This window comes from Eleginops maclovinus, chromosome 23 (assembly GCF_036324505.1).
Source record: "Eleginops maclovinus isolate JMC-PN-2008 ecotype Puerto Natales chromosome 23, JC_Emac_rtc_rv5, whole genome shotgun sequence".
In the NCBI taxonomy this organism is placed as follows: domain Eukaryota; kingdom Metazoa; phylum Chordata; class Actinopteri; order Perciformes; family Eleginopidae; genus Eleginops; species Eleginops maclovinus.
Genome location: NC_086371.1, coordinates 11,810,158 through 11,831,802, shown reverse-complemented (window position 1 = coordinate 11,831,802; position 21,645 = coordinate 11,810,158). Strand labels below are relative to the sequence as shown.

Genomic DNA, 21,645 nt, shown 5'->3' with positions numbered 1-21,645 from the left:
AAAGGAGAGACAAATATTAAATACAAGAAAAAGTGACAGTGAAGTTTAAGGAATTATTCATGATTTAATAAAAAAATATTAAGCATTACTAACATTTTCTGAGAGGTTATTCAAGGTACATTATGCTGCATAAAAAAAGGAAGGCTGTTTCTAATGTATTTCAGCCTTGTAAAATACTATATACAGTATGATTATATCTTTTCACATTTTTTATTCCGGCTTACACTTTGTAGATCTTCGTATGATATTTGTACAATTAGACAACAACGTTTACCTTGATTTATGTGCATGCTTGGAGGTGCTGCTGCCCTACATTACAGTTTTTGTTCCATTTTGCAGGCTAAGTTCACATTGTCATTGCTGTTGGCATACACTTGAACTTCGGTACAAGTTCTAACTGGGTACATTACTTTTTGGGTTTATTATTTGACACACCTGCCTAAGACTAAGCCCTAAAGCATCCCTGTTTTAAATGTAAGTAACTTCAATGAGAGTGGTCAGTGTGCCAGACTCTCCTCCTACATAATTGCTGTGGATAATTCACTGATCATGGCAACAGATATAACATGGAAACCCCTTTATCCTTAGATTAAACACAAAGACAGAAATGCACTTCGGACATGTGTGCCCTGAGCATTGAGTCTTTGCCACAATCTGCCTGCTTTTATTGAGGAGTTCATAACAAGGTTAATGAGAAATAAACTCCCATGTGGATGCAGGTATGGAGCCATTCTACTCACTGTCAATGAACTATGTCGAGAAAAGTGTTTTAAAAAAATCACTTCCTTTATTTTTGCACTCAAGAAGAAAACTGTTCTGAAGTGAACTGTGAGAGCTATAATGATCCAGTGTTGCTTTCTTAGAGGGCATGCTCCTGGAAGCACAAGAGGATATTGACCATGTCTCTGTGTCTCCATTTGTCCTTGACAAAGAGAAACTAAGAAAGGATGAACAGCACCAAGAGTTTCCACACAGACCAATCGATACCGTAGTGGACTTCGCCCTCAGTGGGGTTGATATAGAGAGGGAAAGGATTGATGCAGACAGTCCAGCTTAGCACACAGAGTAAAATGTTATTTTTAAGAGCTTTTTTTATGCCTGTGGTATTCTATAATTCACAAATGCATCCCCTGTTGTAAAATCAATAAATAAATACATTTGACATACATCATTCAGGTTCTCACCGCTGATGTTTTATTCCACCTTTCACCTTCCCTCCTGGGAGGAAGTATAGGTATAACTGAGATAAGGTTTGTGAGATTTCCAATGAATCTGTAATGTGCATAGATGTTTCATTTCCCTGCAGTGACGACTCCTCTGCACTCAAGTTCAAGTGAAGTGCAATTACTTTATTTTCTCCCTGGGGCCAAGACCACATACAATACGTCTTTATTTATTTCCCATATCATATTGACACAACCCATTTTTTTTTCTCCACCTACTTCAACAGCACTTGAAAGATTCTCGCTGTCTTCCTCTGTTAGGAGAACCTGTTTGTAAAATGGACAAAGATACTCTTCTATCCCGAGGGATGTTGCTAATTTTGGAGCATGGCATGCAAAACAAAACAAGCCGTCTCATACATGAAAGGCTTCATGAATATGTATAAGTGATGATCACAGTGGACTATTATAATCATTACACCTCTCTTCATGCGGAAATCTAAAGCCTGCACACTTGCAGAGCTCCAAATGAAAGATATCTTAAACCTCAGCCCTTGTTGTTTCATTTATTTAGGTAAATAAGCAGAAAAAGGATTATTTTCTGACTCCATGGATAACTGTGAAGATGCCTGCCATTTTGCAGCATATTTCATCATCTGTGTGACTTAAAATTAACATTTTTAGAGATGCTCTGAGAACAGTTTAATGTGATGTTAGCCACAGAATGTCTAGAGCTCTGTTTAAAAGGTTGAAGTCATTAGTGATAGGAATGGATAAAATGTTATAGTTACAATGCCATTATTGAATCTACTTATTTGTGGATTCCCTTAATGATTTCGGATCCATTTCCTGAATGGGAATAAGTTGGCCTACATAGACTTTGAGCCTCAGTGCAGCTGTTTGACTATCTCTTGAGGCCAAACGCATGTCTGGATTCTGACATTTGAATGTGTTCAAATATACTGTATGACTGACTGTTTCTACCTCTGCAATGACTCTCTTCCTTGCAAGTTCCCAGTTTTACACCATGTTGTATGAGTTATGCAATGTCAGAAAAACATGCTGGTAATGATAAAAGGAACTGACAACATCAGAAGCATAAATTCTCAAATTAAGGAAGGATTATAAGTGTACTAATGTTATTCCCTATACTACAGACCAAATTGAACACTAAATACGGCATTATGTACGCTTTGATAAAGTATTTTCTCTGCTTAGATAAATATTTCGATGTAACGAGTGTCCTGCTGTGCTGTTTTAAATGGGCCTTGGCCCTCGGTTCTGTTCTTTATTGTTTGTTTGTTGTATTGCACTCTACAGTATAAGAGAGCAGAAAGTAATATCTGTGTCTAAACCTGCGCCTTCACTCATTCACTGTCTGCGGTAGTTCTACAGTACATTAACTTCCCCTACCCCTCAACTTAAAAAAACTGTTGTTGGTTATTTGTGGGCTTTTCCTGACATCTAGTGGACAACAGTGAATGTGTCCTTTACTTTGAAATTCTCTGGTGGAGAGTTTCAAATGTAATGTCAGTCTAATGAAAATGAAAATACTCACATGATTCCTGCACCATAATCCACTTTTTGAATGACTATTTTTATTAACATTACAATACTTTCCAAACAGTGATTTATTGCTAAATCATAGCTGCTTTAGTGTCTGCAGCCCAAACAAGCACTCATTAATGCTGCTCTATTCTGTCATTATCAAAATCTATATTTAAGAAGTTTTTCTTGAAGACATTTCCATGAATCTTCAATATAAGATAGGCGCTTATCTTTCAAAGATAGCAATAATACTGTTGTACCAAGGAAGAGCTTTTTCTTTGTTCTTTACAATGGGAAGATGTTTTACCAGCAGTATCCTCTTTGAATTTAGTTGTTACCAATACAAATACACGAAAGGAGCTTATTGATTCAGTTTTATAGTGTTCTATATATTCCTGTAACTTTCAATATTGAATTTGTAGGAATATCATTTTCAGATTTCCTGTGTAAAGTGTTTTTGGGATTGCCAATAATTAACACATTGAAGTCAGCCTCCATTATATTGTGAATTGTGTTTTTTTATTTACTGTTTGTCCATTTTTCACTTATAGCTGTGATGTACAAGATTTAGGGTTAACATCACTTTGATCAAAGTCCCTGTTCAACCTGAGCCTGCACCTGGAGACCTGCGTTGTTCCTGTCCCTAAAAAGACTACTCCTTCTGGGATCAATGACTATCGGCCAGTAGCTCTCACATCTCACGTGATGAAGGTGCTGGAGAGACAGGTCTAGTCCCATCTCAGACCGCAGGTGAGATCATTTCTTGACCCTCTGCAATTTGCCTACCAGCCTCACCTGGGGGTGGACGATGCCATTATCTACCTGCTGCAGCGTGCTCACTCGTACCTGGATGGATCGGGGTGCACTGTGAGAATCACCTTCTTTGATTTCTCCAGTTCAACATGATCCAGCCACGGCTACTGAGTGACAAGCTGTAGGCTATGAGGGTAGACGCGTCCACCATCTCCTGGATTACCAACTACTTCACAGACAGGCCACAGTATGTCTGGCTGGGCAGTGTTCTGTCTGATGTGGTGGTTGGTAGTACAGGAGCCCCACAGGGAACTGTGCTGTCTCCCTTCCAGTTCACGTTATACTCCACTGACTTTAAATACAACTGGGAGTCATGCCACCTGCAGACATTTTCGGATGACTCTGCAGTGGTAGGGTGTATAAGGGATGGACAGGAGGAAGAGTAAAGAGCACTGGTGGAGGTTTTTGTGTGGACGGGAAGAAACCATCTGCTTCTGAATGTGGCCAAGACCAGAGAGATGGTCATTGACTTCAGGAGGAAGAGGACGTCTCCACTGCCCCTGTGCATTCTGGGAAAGGATGTGGCTGTGGTGGAGGATTACAAGTACTTGGGAGTGCACCTTGACAATGGACTGAACTGGGGGGGGCAATACTGACGCTGTTTACAAGAAGGGGGTGAAGCCGACTCTATTTCCTGAGAAGGGTGAGAGCCTTCAATGAGTGCAGCAAGATGTTGGAGATCTTCTACCAGCCTGTTGTTGCTAGTGCACTCTTCTCTGCTGCCATCTGCTGGGGGGGCAGCATCAGGGCCGGTGACACCAGCAGAATCAATAAACTGATCAGGAAAGCTGGCTCTGTCATCGGCATCAGACTGGACCGTTTTGAAGCTGTGGTGGAGAGGAGGACTCTGAACAAACTGTTGTCCATCATGGATAACCCCACCCACCCTCACCACCTGCGGCTGGAAGGACAGCGGAGCTCCTTCTCCAACAGACTGCTCCAGCTCCGCTGTCACGAGGACAGGTACAGGAGAACATTCCTGCCCATTGCAATAACTCTCTATAACAATTCACCTCTGGCTGGCAGATAACGCTCTTATCCACAGCTTCTATTGCCCTACTGGACTTGAACGCTGTTCATTTCATATTTAGATCCTACTTAATATTCCATTCCTCCAACACCTAATGTATATACAATACCCTACTTTATAGTACTGCTTAGATCTGTGTTTATTTTTTAGTTAATTTTGTATGTATATTTTATATATTTGTTTTTTATTGCAATTTTATTTTTTATTGAGCTGCTGCAATGTAAACATTTCCCAAATTGGGATCAATAAAGTACCTATCTATCTATCTTGTTATTGTGCATTGAGGTTTTTTGTACACCAGTGCGATTAATTGAAATACCTGCTCTAGCTTTCACACACCGCTCTTTTTGCACCTTTTGATCTCCAGTTTCCAAATAGAGGTTTGCCTATAAAACCAATTTTTTTTTTTTTTTTAAACCTGACCACAAACCATGGTATGTCCTTTTTTCCTTTAGGACAAACATTTGTTTTCAATTTTAAAGAATTTGTCTTTTGCAAAATTACTGTCAATATTGACACTGTGTAATAATTGACAGGCTCTTCAGTGTGCTGGGTGATTGTAACTCCTGAAAATACACTTCCAAATGTTTGCTAATCCAGCTTGTTTGCTTAAACAAATGGTTGCAGTATTTTTCTAACTGAGTAGCCTCCGTCTCAGATGGCCCTCAGGCTCATCAGACCGTCTTCAAACAAGAAATACTTCAGTTCTTACAACTTGTCCATCCAGTACATTACTTAGTTGTTTCTGTTCAAGAGTTAGGTTCAAGATCACACCATCACTCCTTTGGGAAACTTTTCTGGATATTTTCACACAATCGACCTCAGCAGATGCAGCTGCTCGGTTGTCATGGTGCTGTAGATGTTTAAATGAAACAAACACTTTTTGTGTTTTATTAATTTAAAGCTTTTAAACCAGCTTCTGAATGGACCATGGTGAGATTGTATTATGTTTCCAAGTTCACAGATTAACTCATCTTAATATATTACACTGTCTATTAATTATTGTGTTTCTTTTTTTACCAATGCCTAAATTACTTCCTGGGTTCGGATTCAGCTCCACACAGGAAGAACACAGCTCAGGAAACACCAACAACAAATGGACAGTGAGTATATATGCACATATTCACGACACTGAAGATGAACCATATAAACTTGATGTTGTTTATATAAGAGCATGTATAGGGACATACTGTAACTAAAAGTCAACAAAAAAAAAACTGTTCAGTTTGGTTACCATGAACTTTGGATGTGGTGATGTTGGAACTGTGCAAAAAGTCAAACACACACATGAACTCATCCACAAAATGACACACACGTTACAAATTGATCAAGAGCTAAAATCCTTTTCTCTTACTCTTTCATCAAGAGTTTTAATATGATATTGAATATAACTTAAATATAATTAAGAAAAATGTATTGGTAAATTGACTATATATTCTGTTCAGCCTATTTTCACCATAGCTAGCAATTTGCTTTTCTTTTTTTAAAAGAATTTATGCTGTTGTCAACGATTTGATAGCATTATTGGAGGAATGCTAATGATAAAATATCATGAATGGGCACTTCTTCATGAACAGGTGTTATCAATTCAACATAGTTTGGTAAAAATAACTTAGAGAACGCAAATGAGCTAAACTTAAAGAAAAACGTAAAATAATTTTAGGATTAGAATACAAACATTTTCTGTCATGAAAGATAAAGCCAAAAGGACTCTGTGGTCAAAAATTCCACATGGCACATTTAAACTATCACAGGTCACGGTCACACCTGTGGTTTGGGTACTTTGTTCCACATCAAATAAAAAAGAAATGACGTAATATTGCTTCATATGCTATCTCGATATCTTGCGATTGGCTCACCAAAATCGAACCACACCAATGTTGATTGGAAGCAGACCAAGACCCTCCTTTCTAGGCGGACTCTGTTCAGTTGTTTGGGCCTTTTGTGCTGGTTGGCAGGAATATAAAAGTTACACAACAAATCGTTCTCAGCAAGCATCCCCAGGTTAAGAAACACATTGACAAAGTAAACATGTGCACTTCATATATAAAACATTTCTATAGCTACACCACCTACTCACTGCAGAGAAAGGGCTGACAGCCTAAATGTGTATGATAAACCCTATACGCTTCACTAATTTCAGCAGGGGAAGCTGTGCAGTAAGCATTGAGATCTCACTCTGTTCTTCATCACACTGCCAGACTCCTAAATCTTTCAGTATCCTGCTGAGCATATGATTTTTTATTTATTTTATTTATTTCAGGGATTTATACATTGCAAATGTGTCTGTTATTAAAGGTTAATACATGTTTTGATATAAATATAGGTAATAGCCATTGGAATAACTGTTGAGTTGCCAGGTTGCGGAAAATCACCAACTTATGGTTATCCTTCTTTGTTATTAGATGTAAGGCATCTTGATCACGCTATGTATATGATTGTCTTGCTCTTAGAAAGTTAGACTATACACATTAGTTTTTTTAACACCTTTAACTGAAGAGTTAATGGTTTATTAACCTTTTTCATAACTCAATAGATTTATCTGCAGGTTTTATGGCCTATTGGTCTATTGATGAAAGATTTTTCGCAACATGGCAACCCAAATGTACGTAAAAACCATACTGTATAAATAATGGACGTAGTAGCTATGACGTCACTCATATGTTTGTGAAGAGCCGTAATGAAGCTCAAAGTGGGCGACTCCCACCGTCGACATCTTCTCAGTCTACCTCCCGCCCACTCCCGGCTAATTCAAATATGGACATAGGGTTGGAGCTGAAGCGGGCGTGGCTACTGAAACACGCCCATCTAGCTCGAAGCTACCAAGCTAGCGAAGGCTTCCATGGCTACATGCTAACGTATGCTACTCGCCACTCGCGGCGCTATCCCGCTAAAAGTCAACAGCACACCCTGCCGTCTCGTTGCGACCGGTTGCCGGTCGTCTTACTCAAGGTAAATTAACCTGAAACTATACAGCAAAACTTGACATAAAAATCTATCTGTTATTGAGATTATACTGCACTATCTTAAAAATATTTGTTTCAAATATAGACGTAATTTGCAACACTATATTTTGACCAGAAATGTGGCCATGCAGTGTTACTGTGAATCAGCGTAACTTTAACGTTTAATTTTCACATGATTCAGTTCACGAGTCGTTTCTATGGAACACTCGATTACAACGTTACTTTTAATACGTTTAATAAGCTAAGTATGATTATTGATTGATGAAAATTCATGGAAACGTCCGGTTTTCACTGTTTTTCATGGGACCTTTAAGCGTGTACTTAAATCATAGACTGTATATATTGATGGACAGAGGTTCGTCCGTTAAAAGTGAAGCAAGCGCTAGTCCAGAGCCCCCTGGTGGCTGGCTGCAGTACAATGCGTAGCTCCGCCCATTCCCATGTATTTTCAATGGGCAAGTAACCAACTTTCTATGTCACTTTTCTCACCTAAAACAAATTTTGCATCCACAACTTTTTATTCGAAAAAATAGCTTTCAAGGTGCTTCACATCACACCATTTTTCTTTTTCCCGAGAAATTATTTTCTTTAATGTTATTTTAATAAATATAAAAGGGGCGTGGTTACACTTTGATTGACAGTGCAGCCGCTTGCAACCTCCTTCAACATTTCATTTCATTCAGAGTAGCTGTAGGCTCGGCTGTAGTGGTGTTCTTTTGTCAGGCAACTCATATTTGTTTTATTTGCTGTTATTACTTTACATTTATATATTGACAGTCATGTCGTGTTGTGCTGTTGATTGTACTAACAGGCCATCTCAGGGGAGCTCTGTGCAGTTTTTTCGGTAAGTGAATATTAACTTAATATTAGCTAGCGAACTCATTAAAATGACGGTAGCGATAGCTTAGCCGCTAACGTTAGAAAGTTAACTTAATTTGACAGTAATCTATAGATTTTCGGACATCCTTGAAAGGATTATGGTCATATACCAACGAAAAACAGATAGATTTGTATGTTGAAGACGCTCGAAACATCGAGATTTCTAATGAGAAAAAAGTTAACGTTAACGTTTAAATATTCTAGGCTGAATATTTAATGACAGCTGTCACAGCTGGCTTTGCGATGAGGGTGTTTGACGTGCTCTGTGAAATACATGAGGTGAAATTAACAAATAACATTATTCTTAGTGACATTAGGTAGAAGGATGGTTATTATTGTTATTATTTATGTATCTTATTTGACATTGTGCCAGGAATAGCGATCTAGTTGGCAATCTGTTACGTTACGTTACCAGGTTAATTTACCTCAGCATTCAGCGGTACTATGCATTATTAATTTATAGATAGAACTAGTCTAATCATTGTCAGTATATTGTCAGTTTATTTTATGTAACGATGGTGTGATAGTTCTTAGACGAAGCCGTGTACGTGAAGGATTTCAAACTTTAACATTAACAGTTCTTGGTAACATTTAATGAGATTTAATGTTAACGTTATGACAGCTGTTTTCGCTATGAAGGCGGTTTAACTTCGCTAACGTTATGCTACCGAGTACCTCGGCATTCTGCTAGTTTATTAAAGGCATAGCCTAGTCAAATGAATGTCGTACAATGACTGACTGAACGAATGTGAATGTGTGTGTGGTGGGGAACGGACGGAGAAGGGGGCGTGTTTCACTCGATAAGGGGCGTGTTTCACTCGATGAGTGGGCGGGTCTGATCGCGACCTCCTCTTCACTGCGCATGCTTCAGATTCTACTGCGCAAGCGTACTTCGAACTGGCTCCAAATTTTCAAAGATGGCGTCGCCTCGGTTGCTTCAATTCTATAGAACACAGCTGAATGGAGCCACTCTGTCCATCTATATATACAGTCTATGACTTAAATTGAATTCTATGGTACTTTGTTGCGTGACGTAATTCCCGAGAGGCTGCCTTGTGGGCGGCTCTGCCACGCATTGCACACAAAATGCCGAAGCAAAAGTGCAGTTTAACAGGTGAACTGCAAAAAAACTGAATCCCCCCCCACCCCCCACTGATGGCGCTAACCTGTCAATCAAAACGACCACGCCCTTAATTATGCATAACGTTAAGCCTTAATATAATTAAAACGGGAGAGTTATCTAGAAATTCACCCTCCTCACAGTTGTCATGAATAGGGGACTTAGCTATAGAGACCAAAAGCAATTTTTCTACCACGCTGTAAACATGTTTATTTCTGCTGTAAAAATTGGCATTTTAACATGGGGGGTCTATGTAAATTGCTCTGTTTTGGAGCCAGGCCACGCGGCCATTCGATGAACTGCAGTTTTTGGCACTTCCGTATGTGTTTCACTGCTCAGCACCGGAGGTTGCCCCTTGGTAAAAACGTATAACTGTTCTATAAAGACTGTACCAAGTCATTCACTCATAGAACTGCATTTCCTCATCACCTCATTTAGTGTAACACTCATTTCAACAAACATGAATGATGTTTTAACAAAACAACACTAAATGATGCACCTGTAGCTATACGTCCGCAGCAGTTGTTCGTCTCAACATGGGTCTAAGAAGATCTCCTTTTATTATCGATTATTATGATCGATTTCTTCGGGGTGGCTGCTCAGCTGCTCAGCAAACACCTCCCTCTACCTTAACAGCGCGGAAGCTTTCAACTGAGGCAATGTTGCGCAATTGGCACATGCCACGGGAGAGCTCCTGCTCGTCAGCTAAAACTGTGGCGCAGTGATCCCGGAGCGAGCCGGCGAGGGGACCCGCACACTCACCACCTCAAAATCCAACAGGAACCTCCATCGTGAGAGAACATCACTGACATTGCTGGGGCTGACAAGACTCACACATATGGTATGGGGGTTAGTTAGGTGTACACTCTGTCAGGAGAATGACGGCCATACACGTGCCTCTGATAGACCAGTGACACTATGGTGTGTGTTCATGTGCCCCACCCCTCCTCCCCTGACCTCACGTTGGGCGCATCCTAATGGCCAGTTTCCCACCTGGCGACCATCTGCACCGCGCGTGCTTTTATTTAAAGAGCAGCCACACGCGCTGTAACCCTCAGTCAAAGACGGGTTACACACACTGTAGAAACCCCCTTATAATACCTGGTTGATGCTAGACTATATAGGCTTTAAGGAATAATTTTACAAGAAGTTCAAATCCACCAAGGTCAATATGGAGATGGGTAAGAGCTATAAATATGTTTTCTTTTTACTCGTGAAAAATGTATTGTTTCGTGTCTTAACGCCTGATGCAACTTTTGGCTGTGTTGGGTTAGGGTTAGGCTGCCACATGTTGTTTTTTGCAAATTGTTCACTCAGCCAATGGAAGTAATCCTGCTGGAATGTGTCAGTGGTTTGACCGAATTTTTCAGAAGTCAAATCAGCCTTGCACTTTTGTCTAATCAAATGTTAACCTGCTGTGATTCTAGTGCTTAGTGTGTAACCAGGTAGTAGACTGTGAAGAGATTTACTGTACTTTACCTCAGTTATCATCTTCTCCCTGGAGGGTCGGGGGTGAGTGCTCACTACTGTGCTTGTTGGCAGCTTATCAAACAGGATTTAAGGGATGTCTGGGAATGTAAAGCAACAAAACATCATGGAAGTTTAAAATAAGATAAACTTTATATTTGAAAGTTTGTTTTGTAAGTGTTACTACAGGTTTTGTTGTTGCTCCTGTAAATATATAGCCGTAGTTCATGCAACATTATATTATTTTACTGAAATTATTTGGTTATTGTCTTATGTGCTGGTACATGTTAAAAATTAAAGGTTTTCTGCAAAGTTGTTAAATAACCATGATCCACAGTTTATTGGGAGGGGGCATTTTGTTTTTCTTCTGCCACATTTACTGCGACCATGTGTTGCGTTAACCAATTTTGACATAAAAGTGTTATACCTGTTGAGTCATAAAAGCAATGTGATACAGACAAAAGCACACAACACTTCTGAATTATTGCAGTGATACACAGCTTAGCCTTGTACGTGCCACATCAGTGTATTTTTTAGTTTTTTTAAGATTAGTTGCTGCAACCGGACTGGTAGTTAATCTGTCGTGAAAACATTTTAAGTCATCTATTAACGTACATCTGTGAAAAATGTCACATTTATATTGAATTAATTTATCATGGATGGACTGTTCTTTCTGCTAAAAAAACATGTTTTATTGCACATGTTATGTCTTGTATAATTAATGACTTAAACATATTGATTATGTGTTTTTATGTTCTGAACTAGGCAATGATTCACAGGTAGGAGTTTTTGACCTCTGCCACATATTCGAGAGTAGTCTTGTTATCTTGTTGTAAGCCTCTGGTAATAACAAATATTGTATGAGTCGCTTAATTGGTATCCTACTGCATTTTTGAGCACCCAAAACTGATCGCCTGTGTGCTTCTCAGCTCGTAACAACATGACAGAGTTTTGGAAGGAGCACTCGAAGGACGCCACAGTGGAGGAGATGATGCTGGACTCTCGTGCTAAGGAGCTGACTCAGCATGAGCTGCCCGAGATCCTGTCCCTGCTGCCCTGCCTGACTGGATCCAGAGTGCTGGAGCTGGGAGCTGGCATTGGGTGAGCATAGAGCTACATTACGGCTGTTTGTAGAAGTGGATGTGTGTGAGCGGGGCTTTCAGGATCTCTATTAAATGTATGTCCCTGTGAAGAAAGGCTACGTTCAAATTCAGGTGACTCGATTTATGTTTTTGATGTTGTGTTGGGACATAAAAATAAAAACTCAATATATGGATGTACATTTATTGAAGATGGCTAGAGAGATTTATACTGATGTCTCTCTACAGTCGCTACACAAGCCACCTGCTGACCCAGGCCGGCCATGTGACGGCTGTGGACTTCATGGAAAGCTTTGTGGAGAGGAACAGACATGACAATGGTCACCATAGTAACGCTACGTTCCTGCAAGCTGACGTCACAAAGCTGGATATCCCCCAAAACAGGTTTGTGTTAAGATATCAATAGATATTCATAGATAGAGATGTACATCTTGTATATTCAATGTTTAACTATACAGTGCTTTAGAGGTGGCAAAATAAAGGGCCTTCTTTTTGTCTTTCCAAGTTCAGTCAGTGGGAAAAAGTTTCTATGGGCCTAATGGCATCACTTGACGGATATACCTCTACAAATGTTGAAAGAAAACTGGTACAGACATCTATGCCTCCCTTCAGTAGAAATTGTAATAGTTTGAGTGATCCCCTTTGTTGTCATTTAACGCCATCTTTCAGTCAAAAGTTTCATTTGTCTCTGCTGATATTAGTATTTAGCAAGGCATGTCCTCACAAGTCAGGTGTTCTAATAGAGCAGCGGTTCCCAAACTTTTTTTGCGGCGCAGCCCCTTCTACGTCCCAACCGGGACAAAGCGCAAAAACGCAACAAAGCTTTGTTTTATCGCCATATAAAGACTCATGTTTAATCATGCGCAAATAACCAGAACACGCATGACGATAACAACATCAACAAAGTTTCAATATAATGCAACAAAGAAAAATTGCAGCAATATTAAATGACCGTGGAGCTAACATCAACACCATCATAACACAACGGTTATGGAAATTACAACGACAGTACATTGAATTAAATTGCAATGAAGTTACAAACGATCCACAACATTAAAGAGCATGGGCTCAGAAACAGGCTACAATAAATAAAAACGAGGATCAATCTGAAACTTTTCAAGTGCTACAATAAAATTACACACGATCCACAACATAAGTAACAAAGAGCATAGGCTCAGAAACATAAAATAGGCCTAAATTAAAAGAGGATCCATCTGGAACTTTTCAAGCGCAGCGCAAAAGTCGCTCAGCCTGCAGCGAGAGAGAGAGAGGGAGTAGGCCTATATTTGTAGCAATAATATCAATACCGGCAAATACTTAGCCATATTAATGCGACGGGTGGGCTTGCATCTTGGCACAAAGCTCTCCGAAGTTTGGCACAATGGAAGACAGTTTAAGCCTCAAATCCTTCTCCACAGCATCCAGTCTTTGCCGATGTTTAGTTTTAACTGCTGCCATAGCAGAGAAACCAGCCTCGCAGAGAGAAGTTGTGGCGAAGGGCATCAAAACTCTCAAGGCTTGCTTTGCCAGGACTGTGTATGATGTCAGTGACTCGGTGCAAAAATCCACAAGTGGCTTTCGTTTGAACTGTAACTGCAGTGCTCCATCAGATGGCAGCTCGATCAGCTGCTCCTGCTTGTGAAATGACAGCTGTGGGACGGGCAGGGAAACTTCAAATGGATTGCGAATCCAAGCGCGAGATGTGTCCATAGATGGGAAGTGTTTCCGTAGCTGCTCTGCGAGTTGGTTGAGGTGTTCAATTATGAGACTTTTCACATGCTCACCCAGGTCCAGGTCATTTCCCCCCAAGAACTCGTGAAGCGTAGGGAAACACAGGTGTGTGTTCCCACTCACACAACTCGCCCAGAACCGTAGCTTCTTTATCATGGCCTCAATCATGTCTTGTGTGTTGAACACAGTTACACTGACTCCCTGCAGACTTAGATTAAGTTCATTCAGAGCTGAGAAGATGTCCGCTAGATAGGCAAGCCACATCTGTGTGCAGCAGCAGTGATTTGTGATCGCTGCCCATCTCATTACATAACCGTGTGAATATTCTTGAATTTAGCGGGCAAGCTTTGATGAAGTTCACCAGTTTGACTGCGTTGTTCAGCACTGCAAGTAGATCAGCTGGCATGTTTTTGGCTGCTAGGGCCTCTCTATGAACACTGCAGTGTAACCAGCTGATGGATGGATAGACTCTCCTAATATGAGCTATAAGCCCCGTGTGCTTCCCTGTCATTGATTTTGCCCCATGCAAATTCCCACACAGCGCTCCCTGTCGATCCCAATGGTCCTCATAAACATGTCAATTAAATTGAAGATTTCCTTTCCTGTTGTTCTGGTAGCAAGGAGCCGACAGAACAAAAAATCTTCTTGTACCATTCCTTCAAAAACAAACACAAACACTGAGGCTTTGGGCAATCTGTATCGCCGATCCAAGTGAAGCCCAGACCCGGATAATTTTCATCATATTTCCTTATTTTTTTCCCCGTCTGGTGTTCACCCTCATCACCTCTTTTTGCCATCTCCTTCCCTCCTCTTTGGTTTCCTCCGGCGCATCATTTCCTGACTCCCGCTCATTTTCGTCTCTCGGATTCGTTCCTATTCTCTCCGTCTCTGTTGCTTCCAAATCCTCACTCTCTCTTGGTCCCTCCTCCTTCATGACTAACAACTTTATCATGAGGCGTTCCACTTGACAGTTTTCCCTGCCGCTGTCTTCTTCTACGTTTCTATCAAAAACTAATAAATTATAGTTTTTTTATTTAAAATAAAAGGGATTACAAAGGAAATGTTTATTGCTCCTGTTTTTTATTGTAACCTATGGAAAAATCCCACTTAAAAAACAACACTGTAATATTTTTACACCAGACTACCATTACAATTTTCATCTCGCGCACCCCCTGGTGGCAGTGTGTGCGCGCCACACTTTGGGAGTCCCTGTAATAGAGGATGCGCAGTACGAATACATTCTTACAGGACAATGGCTGCAAGCTGATAGGTAGGATATTCCCAAACTCTGCACTGAATTGAAAGATTTATAGCTTTTGATCCGAATTTATTGTATCCATTCATTGTCTCAGCATTGACTTCATCTTCTCCAACTGGCTGCTGATGTACCTGACTGACGAGGAGCTTACGGCCTTTGCGCATAAGATGCTAGGCTGGCTGAAACCAGGTGGCTTTCTCTTCTTCAGAGAATCCTGCAACCACCGGTCAGGTACTGAGCTAACATTACAACAACGAAATCCCTCTTTCATTAAGAACTTATTAAATAACAACTCAAGGCTGTGAGTTAAAGTGATTATACAACAGCTGTGGGGTACATATTTTAACCAAAGGACTTTTCTGGCTGATTGCTTTTTCAAACTACATATACAACAAAGAATTCAATCATTTGTTGATAGCGAATTGAGGTTGTTTCGCAAAGCAATGTAGTTCTTCAGGGACATAACCGTAGGCCAAGCTCCACCCAGTAAATGTGGAGCCTAGTTAAGGAGGAGGTGATTATTAACATTTATCCGGATCCTTATAGATTGATATGCTCAAAAAGTCAACTTTATTCAAAGTCAAAGCACTCTCTTTACAAAGAACAACATGCAACAAGCTAAAGTTAAATGTTAACCCATCTTAGATCATTGGTGTAGTCTGTCCAATTTGGATGGAGATAAAAGTCTGGTAGGTGGTCAGTAGCAGGTTATGTATTTAACCAAGGGACAGGACACAGTTGTTTACCGCTGCGCTGCTCGAACGTATACATCTGTGGCTGCAACCTATCTTTGTTTCGCCTGTACTTGTGTTTTTCTTCTTTTTTTTTAAAACTACTTATTGTCAACTTAAGGTGCAGTGAAACTAGTAATGAGGCCACAACAGTGTGTTTACAACAGGCTCTAAAGTGACTCAGCAAATCCCATCAAGATCCTGAACTGAATCTTTAAAAAAAAAAGGGAAAAAAAACTTCATCTAGAAACTGAAATACAATGTATAAATCTTCATTTGATTATGAATGTTCAGCCACATCAGCCAATATATAATACATATAATAAGGAATAGGATTTCTTTTAACTTTTAACTTTCACCCAAGGTGACTCCAAGAGGGACTTCAACCCCACCTGCTACCGCACTGAGGCACAATACAACCACCTTGTGTCATCGGTGGGAGTGGAGGGACAAGAGGGCGGCCAAAAGTTTGGTTTCGACATTGTGTTGAAGAAGAAAGTTCAGACCTATGTTCAGGTAAAGTCATTAGGGGTTTTCGTCTATAACTTTAGGCATAAAGTAGAAGGCCATAACTGTGAGACAGTGACGTGCGGTGAGGGGAGGCAGGTGAGGCGTGCCTCACCTGTCATCATGAAAAGTAAAATGAAGAAATAAATTTAATGATCATATTTATCCAGTTGTTTGTATTATAGAGTTATTTTCCTTTTAATTTCACCAGTTTTACATTATTTTGATCCAAAATCGCTGAATTTTCATATTCACGTTCAAACACTGAGAACGGCTGCTCGGTGAGGCACCAACCTGCTGACATGCTACACAGTGAGACTGTAACTGCTGTCTGTCTGTATGTCGCTATTAAAATGTTCAAACACTCTGGCTATATTAACTAATTTCCATACTTTAGCTGGTGTATATAATATACAGTGTTTTTGGTCAACTGTATGTCTGTAACGTGTCTCTTGTGCTGAGCAAAACCGCTGCGAAGAGAGACTAGGTGAGGCACGCAGTTCTCCTGCCTCATGGCAGTGGGTGCTAGTGAGTCCAGTGATTCTTCGTGCGCTGCAGAATAAGTGACAGCGAGCTAAAATTTACAGTTAAGTCAAGTGCAGTCGTTTGCTTATTTTTTCGTCTCGCCTGACCCTACTTTTAGAATGGAGGATTGCATATCCAAACTAAAACAAAGATGGATTTTCAGTCGAAGCAGGAGGTCATCATTAAAGGATATAATATAACAACAAACAATAACGTTTTTAATTACATGTGCTTTATTGAGTGATACAGTTTTTTATATGTGAAGACTGCTGATTTGGGATTTTAAACATAACACCATTAACTGCTGCCATTCAAATAATGAATAAGATGCTCTAAGGTTGAAATCTGATTGTGATGACGTCAGTGCCTCACCAGCCATGAACTTCACCGCACGTCACTGCTGTGAGATAAGATGAGAGATTAGATGTACCTTTATTAATCCCCGTGGGGAAATTCAGTAGTTAAAGCAGCAACAGAATAAGAATGAAAAACAGAACAGTGTGGTTCACACAGGATAATGATGTACAGGTAAGTATCTGTTAAGACAAACATTTGAATTAATGACTTCAATGAACATATATACATTTTGCATCCGGATTGTTAGATATATTTACATTGATTGATACGTTTAAAAGTTATTGTGCAAAAGTGCAGGCTTGATGTGCTGCACGAGTGATGTAGCTGTGAGGATGTGTAGTTAACCCTCTTCTTCCTGCGTCCATATGCATCCTTTCTTTCCACGTGGTCCACTTTTCCAGATGAAAAACAACCAAAATCAGATCTGCTGGCTTCTGGAGAAGGTTACCCGCTTCTCAAGCAACCAGAACAGATTCAACACCTTCCAGCAGTTCCTGGACAACCAGCAGTACTCCAACCGCAGCATCCTGCGCTACGAGAAGATGTTCGGGGCTGGTTACGTCAGCACAGGCGGGCCCAGCACCACCAAGGTAGGACACGTCTGTAAATCAGAACCATAATCTGAAATCCTTACGTTCTTTGATACAGAAACAGTCCAGATAAAAAGACAAATATAATTAGGTACATTATGAAGTATGTGAAAATATGAGATGAGGGAGGTAGCATCCAGTGACAGAAATACTGAACTGTACAAAAGTGTAAATTGCTCAGGAGCAGTGGTGTTGCACAACAGTTTTGATAGTTATAGGGAAAAAGAGACATAGGCTGCAAGGAATCAAGTGGCACTTTTTTGAAAGAGTACAAGAAAAGAGAAACTAAACTGAAAAGCCTTGCAAATAAATTAATAATGTGACTGAAGTTGATAATGTTAGACATGTTAGACATTAGCATTGAGCTCAAAGCACTGTTGTGGCAACCTCACAGAAATAAATGAGGGTCTGTAAATAAACTCTTTGCTATCAAACCGATGACCTCCAGCAGACACAGAACTGAGGTTTATCTCAGCAGCTCTATAAGCGGATAGTCCTAGTTCCCCTTCTGCTATAAATGATAACCCTGATCTCTTACGGTTTTGAATAATTTATTGTGTTGACAGGAGTTTGTGGACCTGCTGAACCTGAAGCCCGGACAGAAGGTTTTAGATGTTGGCTGTGGGATTGGTGGAGGAGACTTCTACATGGCTAAGGTAAGAGCCAATGAATCAGGCATAGTTAGTATGACAGTAATATTTATGATAGAGGGATTGTACATTGATTATAGTGATTGAAAGCACTATATTGATGGCAATGATAATGTTTATTCTCAGAACTTTGGAGTGGAAGTGCTTGGCTTGGACCTTTCAGACAACATGGTGGACACTGCCATGGAGAGGGCGATCACTGAGAAGCTGCCTTCAGTGCGTCTAAATATTCCTTTATCCTATTTTCTTAAATGACATATATAATAGATTTGTGTTGTTTGTTTGTTTGTTTGTTGGTTTGTTTTTTTATCAATAATTGCATGGGCTCTATCACAGGTCCAGTTTGAGGTGGCTGATGCCACTAAGAGGTTGTTCCCAGAAGCTTCCTTCGATGTGATCTACAGCAGAGACACAATCCTGCACATCGACGACAAACTGACCCTCTTCAAACGCTTCCATGTGAGCATTTTCTCATATTATAAAAAACCTACGAGGTAAGAGAAAGAGAAAATCAGGCAAAGCTTCAAAATAAATGCAAAATGTAAATAAAAGCTATATTTTTGCGTTAAACACATACAGTATGTATATTGAAGTGAAACTAGTGCCTTTAATGTGAGTTCTTGGTCAAACTGTGTTGCCTTTCTTTTTAATTCTGTCTTCTTTGTGTACAGTCCTGGTTAAAACCGGGTGGAAAGTTGCTTATCAGTGATTACTGCTGTGGGGAGAAGCCCTGGACCCCAGTGTTCGAGGCCTACGTCAAACAGAGAGGCTATGTCCTGCACACACCCTCACAGTATGGCAAGGTAAATATAGAGTAAAGCATGATTATATAATACTTTGTAAAAGCTATACACTGCCCTAAGGGGAGGCCAACTCTTTGGTCCTCTTAACCAATATATGATAAGATTATTTGCACTTTAGGTGTGCCGATTACACCAGATCAAACAATACTGTAGTGTATGTTGACTGTAAAGTTGTAAGAATTATGAAAACAGAAATGTTAGGCAGAATATACAAGCATGTCAAAGGTCTGTCAATCAGATAGCACTGACAGTACATGTTGTGCTCGTCAGTCCTCACTATGTAGCAGGAAACTCGGTAATGTAAGCAAAATGCACTAAAAGCTGTCAAAGTCGTTAACTCGTCCCTCGGGCCATGAAAGAACAAGTTGTCTTTAGTGAAAGATAAACGTAAAATAGAATTTTCTCATATCCTGTTCTCATAGTTTCCTGTCACCTTGGTGCTGTGGGCTGTCTATTAAATGCTTGAAATGCCCTTAATGATAAAAAAAAACTAATCCTAGCCAATGATTTAAAACACAAGCAAAAGAGAATTTTCCTTTCACTGTTTAACGTTGGTTTGTGTACATGAAACAAGATAAGCTCTTTAGCTATTGAAGGTTGCATACGTAAAATTCCTATATCATTTTTGCCAAGCCCCTGGAAAAGCCTCTTATTAAAATGTTTTTTGCACAACAGACAGAGTAAGGACGTACAAGTCAAAGTTTTCTTCACAGATGGCCCAAGTACACAATTGATTCGAATGTTCACTCTGTTGATATGTCGCTAATGTATTGCTATGGTCCATCAGCTGTTTGTGCCGTCCCCACTAAGCTTTACCCTTTTTTTGTACTTTTACTTTTAGTTCATTCAGGAAGCTGGTTTCTGCAACGTGCGCTCTGAAGACCGCACAGCTCAGTTCATACAGGTGATCAAGACAGAGCTGCAGCGAGTAGAGCTCATCAGAGACGAATTCATTCAGGTTAGCATGCACAACCTTACAACCTAATGTAATCCACTGAACCGAAATTCCTCTCTTAATCCTCTGAATTCTCATCATGTCTGTCTCTGTCCCCTGCAGGAATTTTCTGAGGAGGATTATTTGGCAATAGTCAACGGATGGAGAGAAAAACTAGAACGTTCCAACAGCGGAGACCAACGATGGGGACTCTTTTATGCAACAAAGGATTGAGTGATTGCACTAAGAAATGATAAGATAATAAAAGGGAAAAAAAGAAATGTTTGTTTCCCTATTTACTTTTTGACTATGACTTTGTCTTTGGTGTATTGCTGTCCATTTAGAAAAGAAAGCTTTTAACAATTAAATTATGAGAGTAAGAAAAACATGCAGTGTTTGTTAAACCGTGTGCTTATTGAGCAGTTAAAAATATATATACTGTAAACAGCCCCGGAAAAAATTAAGAGACCACTCCAATTTTTTTCTTAAATCTCAATCTCTATTGAATTCCAACACAGAGAAATGTTGTCAATGGTTTATAGAATACAATAAAAAAGATAAATAATAATTTAACTCAAAGACATACCCTTTAGTATATACGTTTTATAGTTAAACCAGAGAAACTGAGAATGCTGTAGTGGTCTCTTAATTTTTTCTGGAGCTAAACCTATACAGTATATTTTATTGTATATTTGTTAATAACATTTATTTTGCCTACTTAAAACATGATAATACAATTTATGTCACAACTTGTTTATATCAAGGGACATAGACACACATAATATTTTCATAATGAAAAAAGCTATAATATTGTGTAACCCAAACCCCCATTATATCGGAGTAGTTTACAACCTAGTTCTCCTCTTTAGAGCCTTCCTTAAACATACTGAAAATGTAGCCTACTACATTCTCAGCATAAGAAATAATGAATGTGAACTGGCTTTGTTGCAGTAACATTACTGGGACTATATAGGGTCAAAAGATTCAGAACTTGTTGCTCGTAATACAAATAGGGGCTTCATGACTCACAAACAATGAGTTAACCGCTGTGTGAAGGAGGCTTGCATACAGCGATAGAATCGTTTTCTGGTCAGGCAGGGTGCTCAACATGACATGTCCTGTTAGACCGGAATAAACTGTTGAACAACACAATGAGCGCATGAGGTGTCAGCCTGTCTGCTTCCTACTAGGCTTCACCAGTTGATCGACACAACTTTTGAAAGAAAATATACCACATTTTTTCTCTCCCAAATGATTTGAAAGGAATAAAAGACACCCCTTTTCAATTCACTACCAAGTAATTCACCATCATCTCAGGTCATAGGTTAGTTATAAATAGACAGATAGTCCTGTCACGATAACTATTCATCAATTGCTATTTTATAATACATATGGACGTTAACTTGACCATCTTAATATCATTGACATATTGTGTGATATGTAGCAACGAACTTGATAATCTTTGTTTTCCTC

The 21,645-nt window shown here is 39.7% G+C and overlaps 1 protein-coding gene across 6 annotated transcripts in view; it reads left to right on the top strand.

The window, feature by feature from the left end:
- Positions 1–20,564, top strand: part of pmt (phosphoethanolamine methyltransferase) — a 39,776-nt gene extending 19,212 nt beyond the window's left edge. For 2 of the 6 annotated variants that reach the window (XM_063876519.1, XM_063876522.1), the window contains exons 2-13: positions 5,609–5,657; positions 11,916–12,087; positions 12,315–12,470; positions 15,170–15,306; positions 16,171–16,322; positions 17,597–17,785; positions 18,352–18,441; positions 18,562–18,651; positions 18,772–18,894; positions 19,107–19,238; positions 20,080–20,196; positions 20,296–20,564. In XM_063876519.1, coding sequence (XP_063732589.1) covers positions 5,609–5,657; positions 11,916–12,087; positions 12,315–12,470; positions 15,170–15,306; positions 16,171–16,322; positions 17,597–17,785; positions 18,352–18,441; positions 18,562–18,651; positions 18,772–18,894; positions 19,107–19,238; positions 20,080–20,196; positions 20,296–20,406 — 1,518 coding nt within the window. In that variant the 3' untranslated portion in view covers positions 20,407–20,564. Of the gene's footprint in view, positions 1–5,443; positions 5,488–5,608; positions 5,658–10,208; positions 10,361–10,456; positions 10,701–10,833; positions 11,032–11,915; positions 12,088–12,314; positions 12,471–15,169; positions 15,307–16,170; positions 16,323–17,596; positions 17,786–18,351; positions 18,442–18,561; positions 18,652–18,771; positions 18,895–19,106; positions 19,239–20,079; positions 20,197–20,295 lie in introns of those variants that run through there. The other 4 variants (XM_063876520.1, XM_063876524.1, XM_063876521.1 and 1 more) reach the window with 4 other exon arrangements.
- Positions 20,565–21,645: the final 1,081 nt, after the last annotated feature.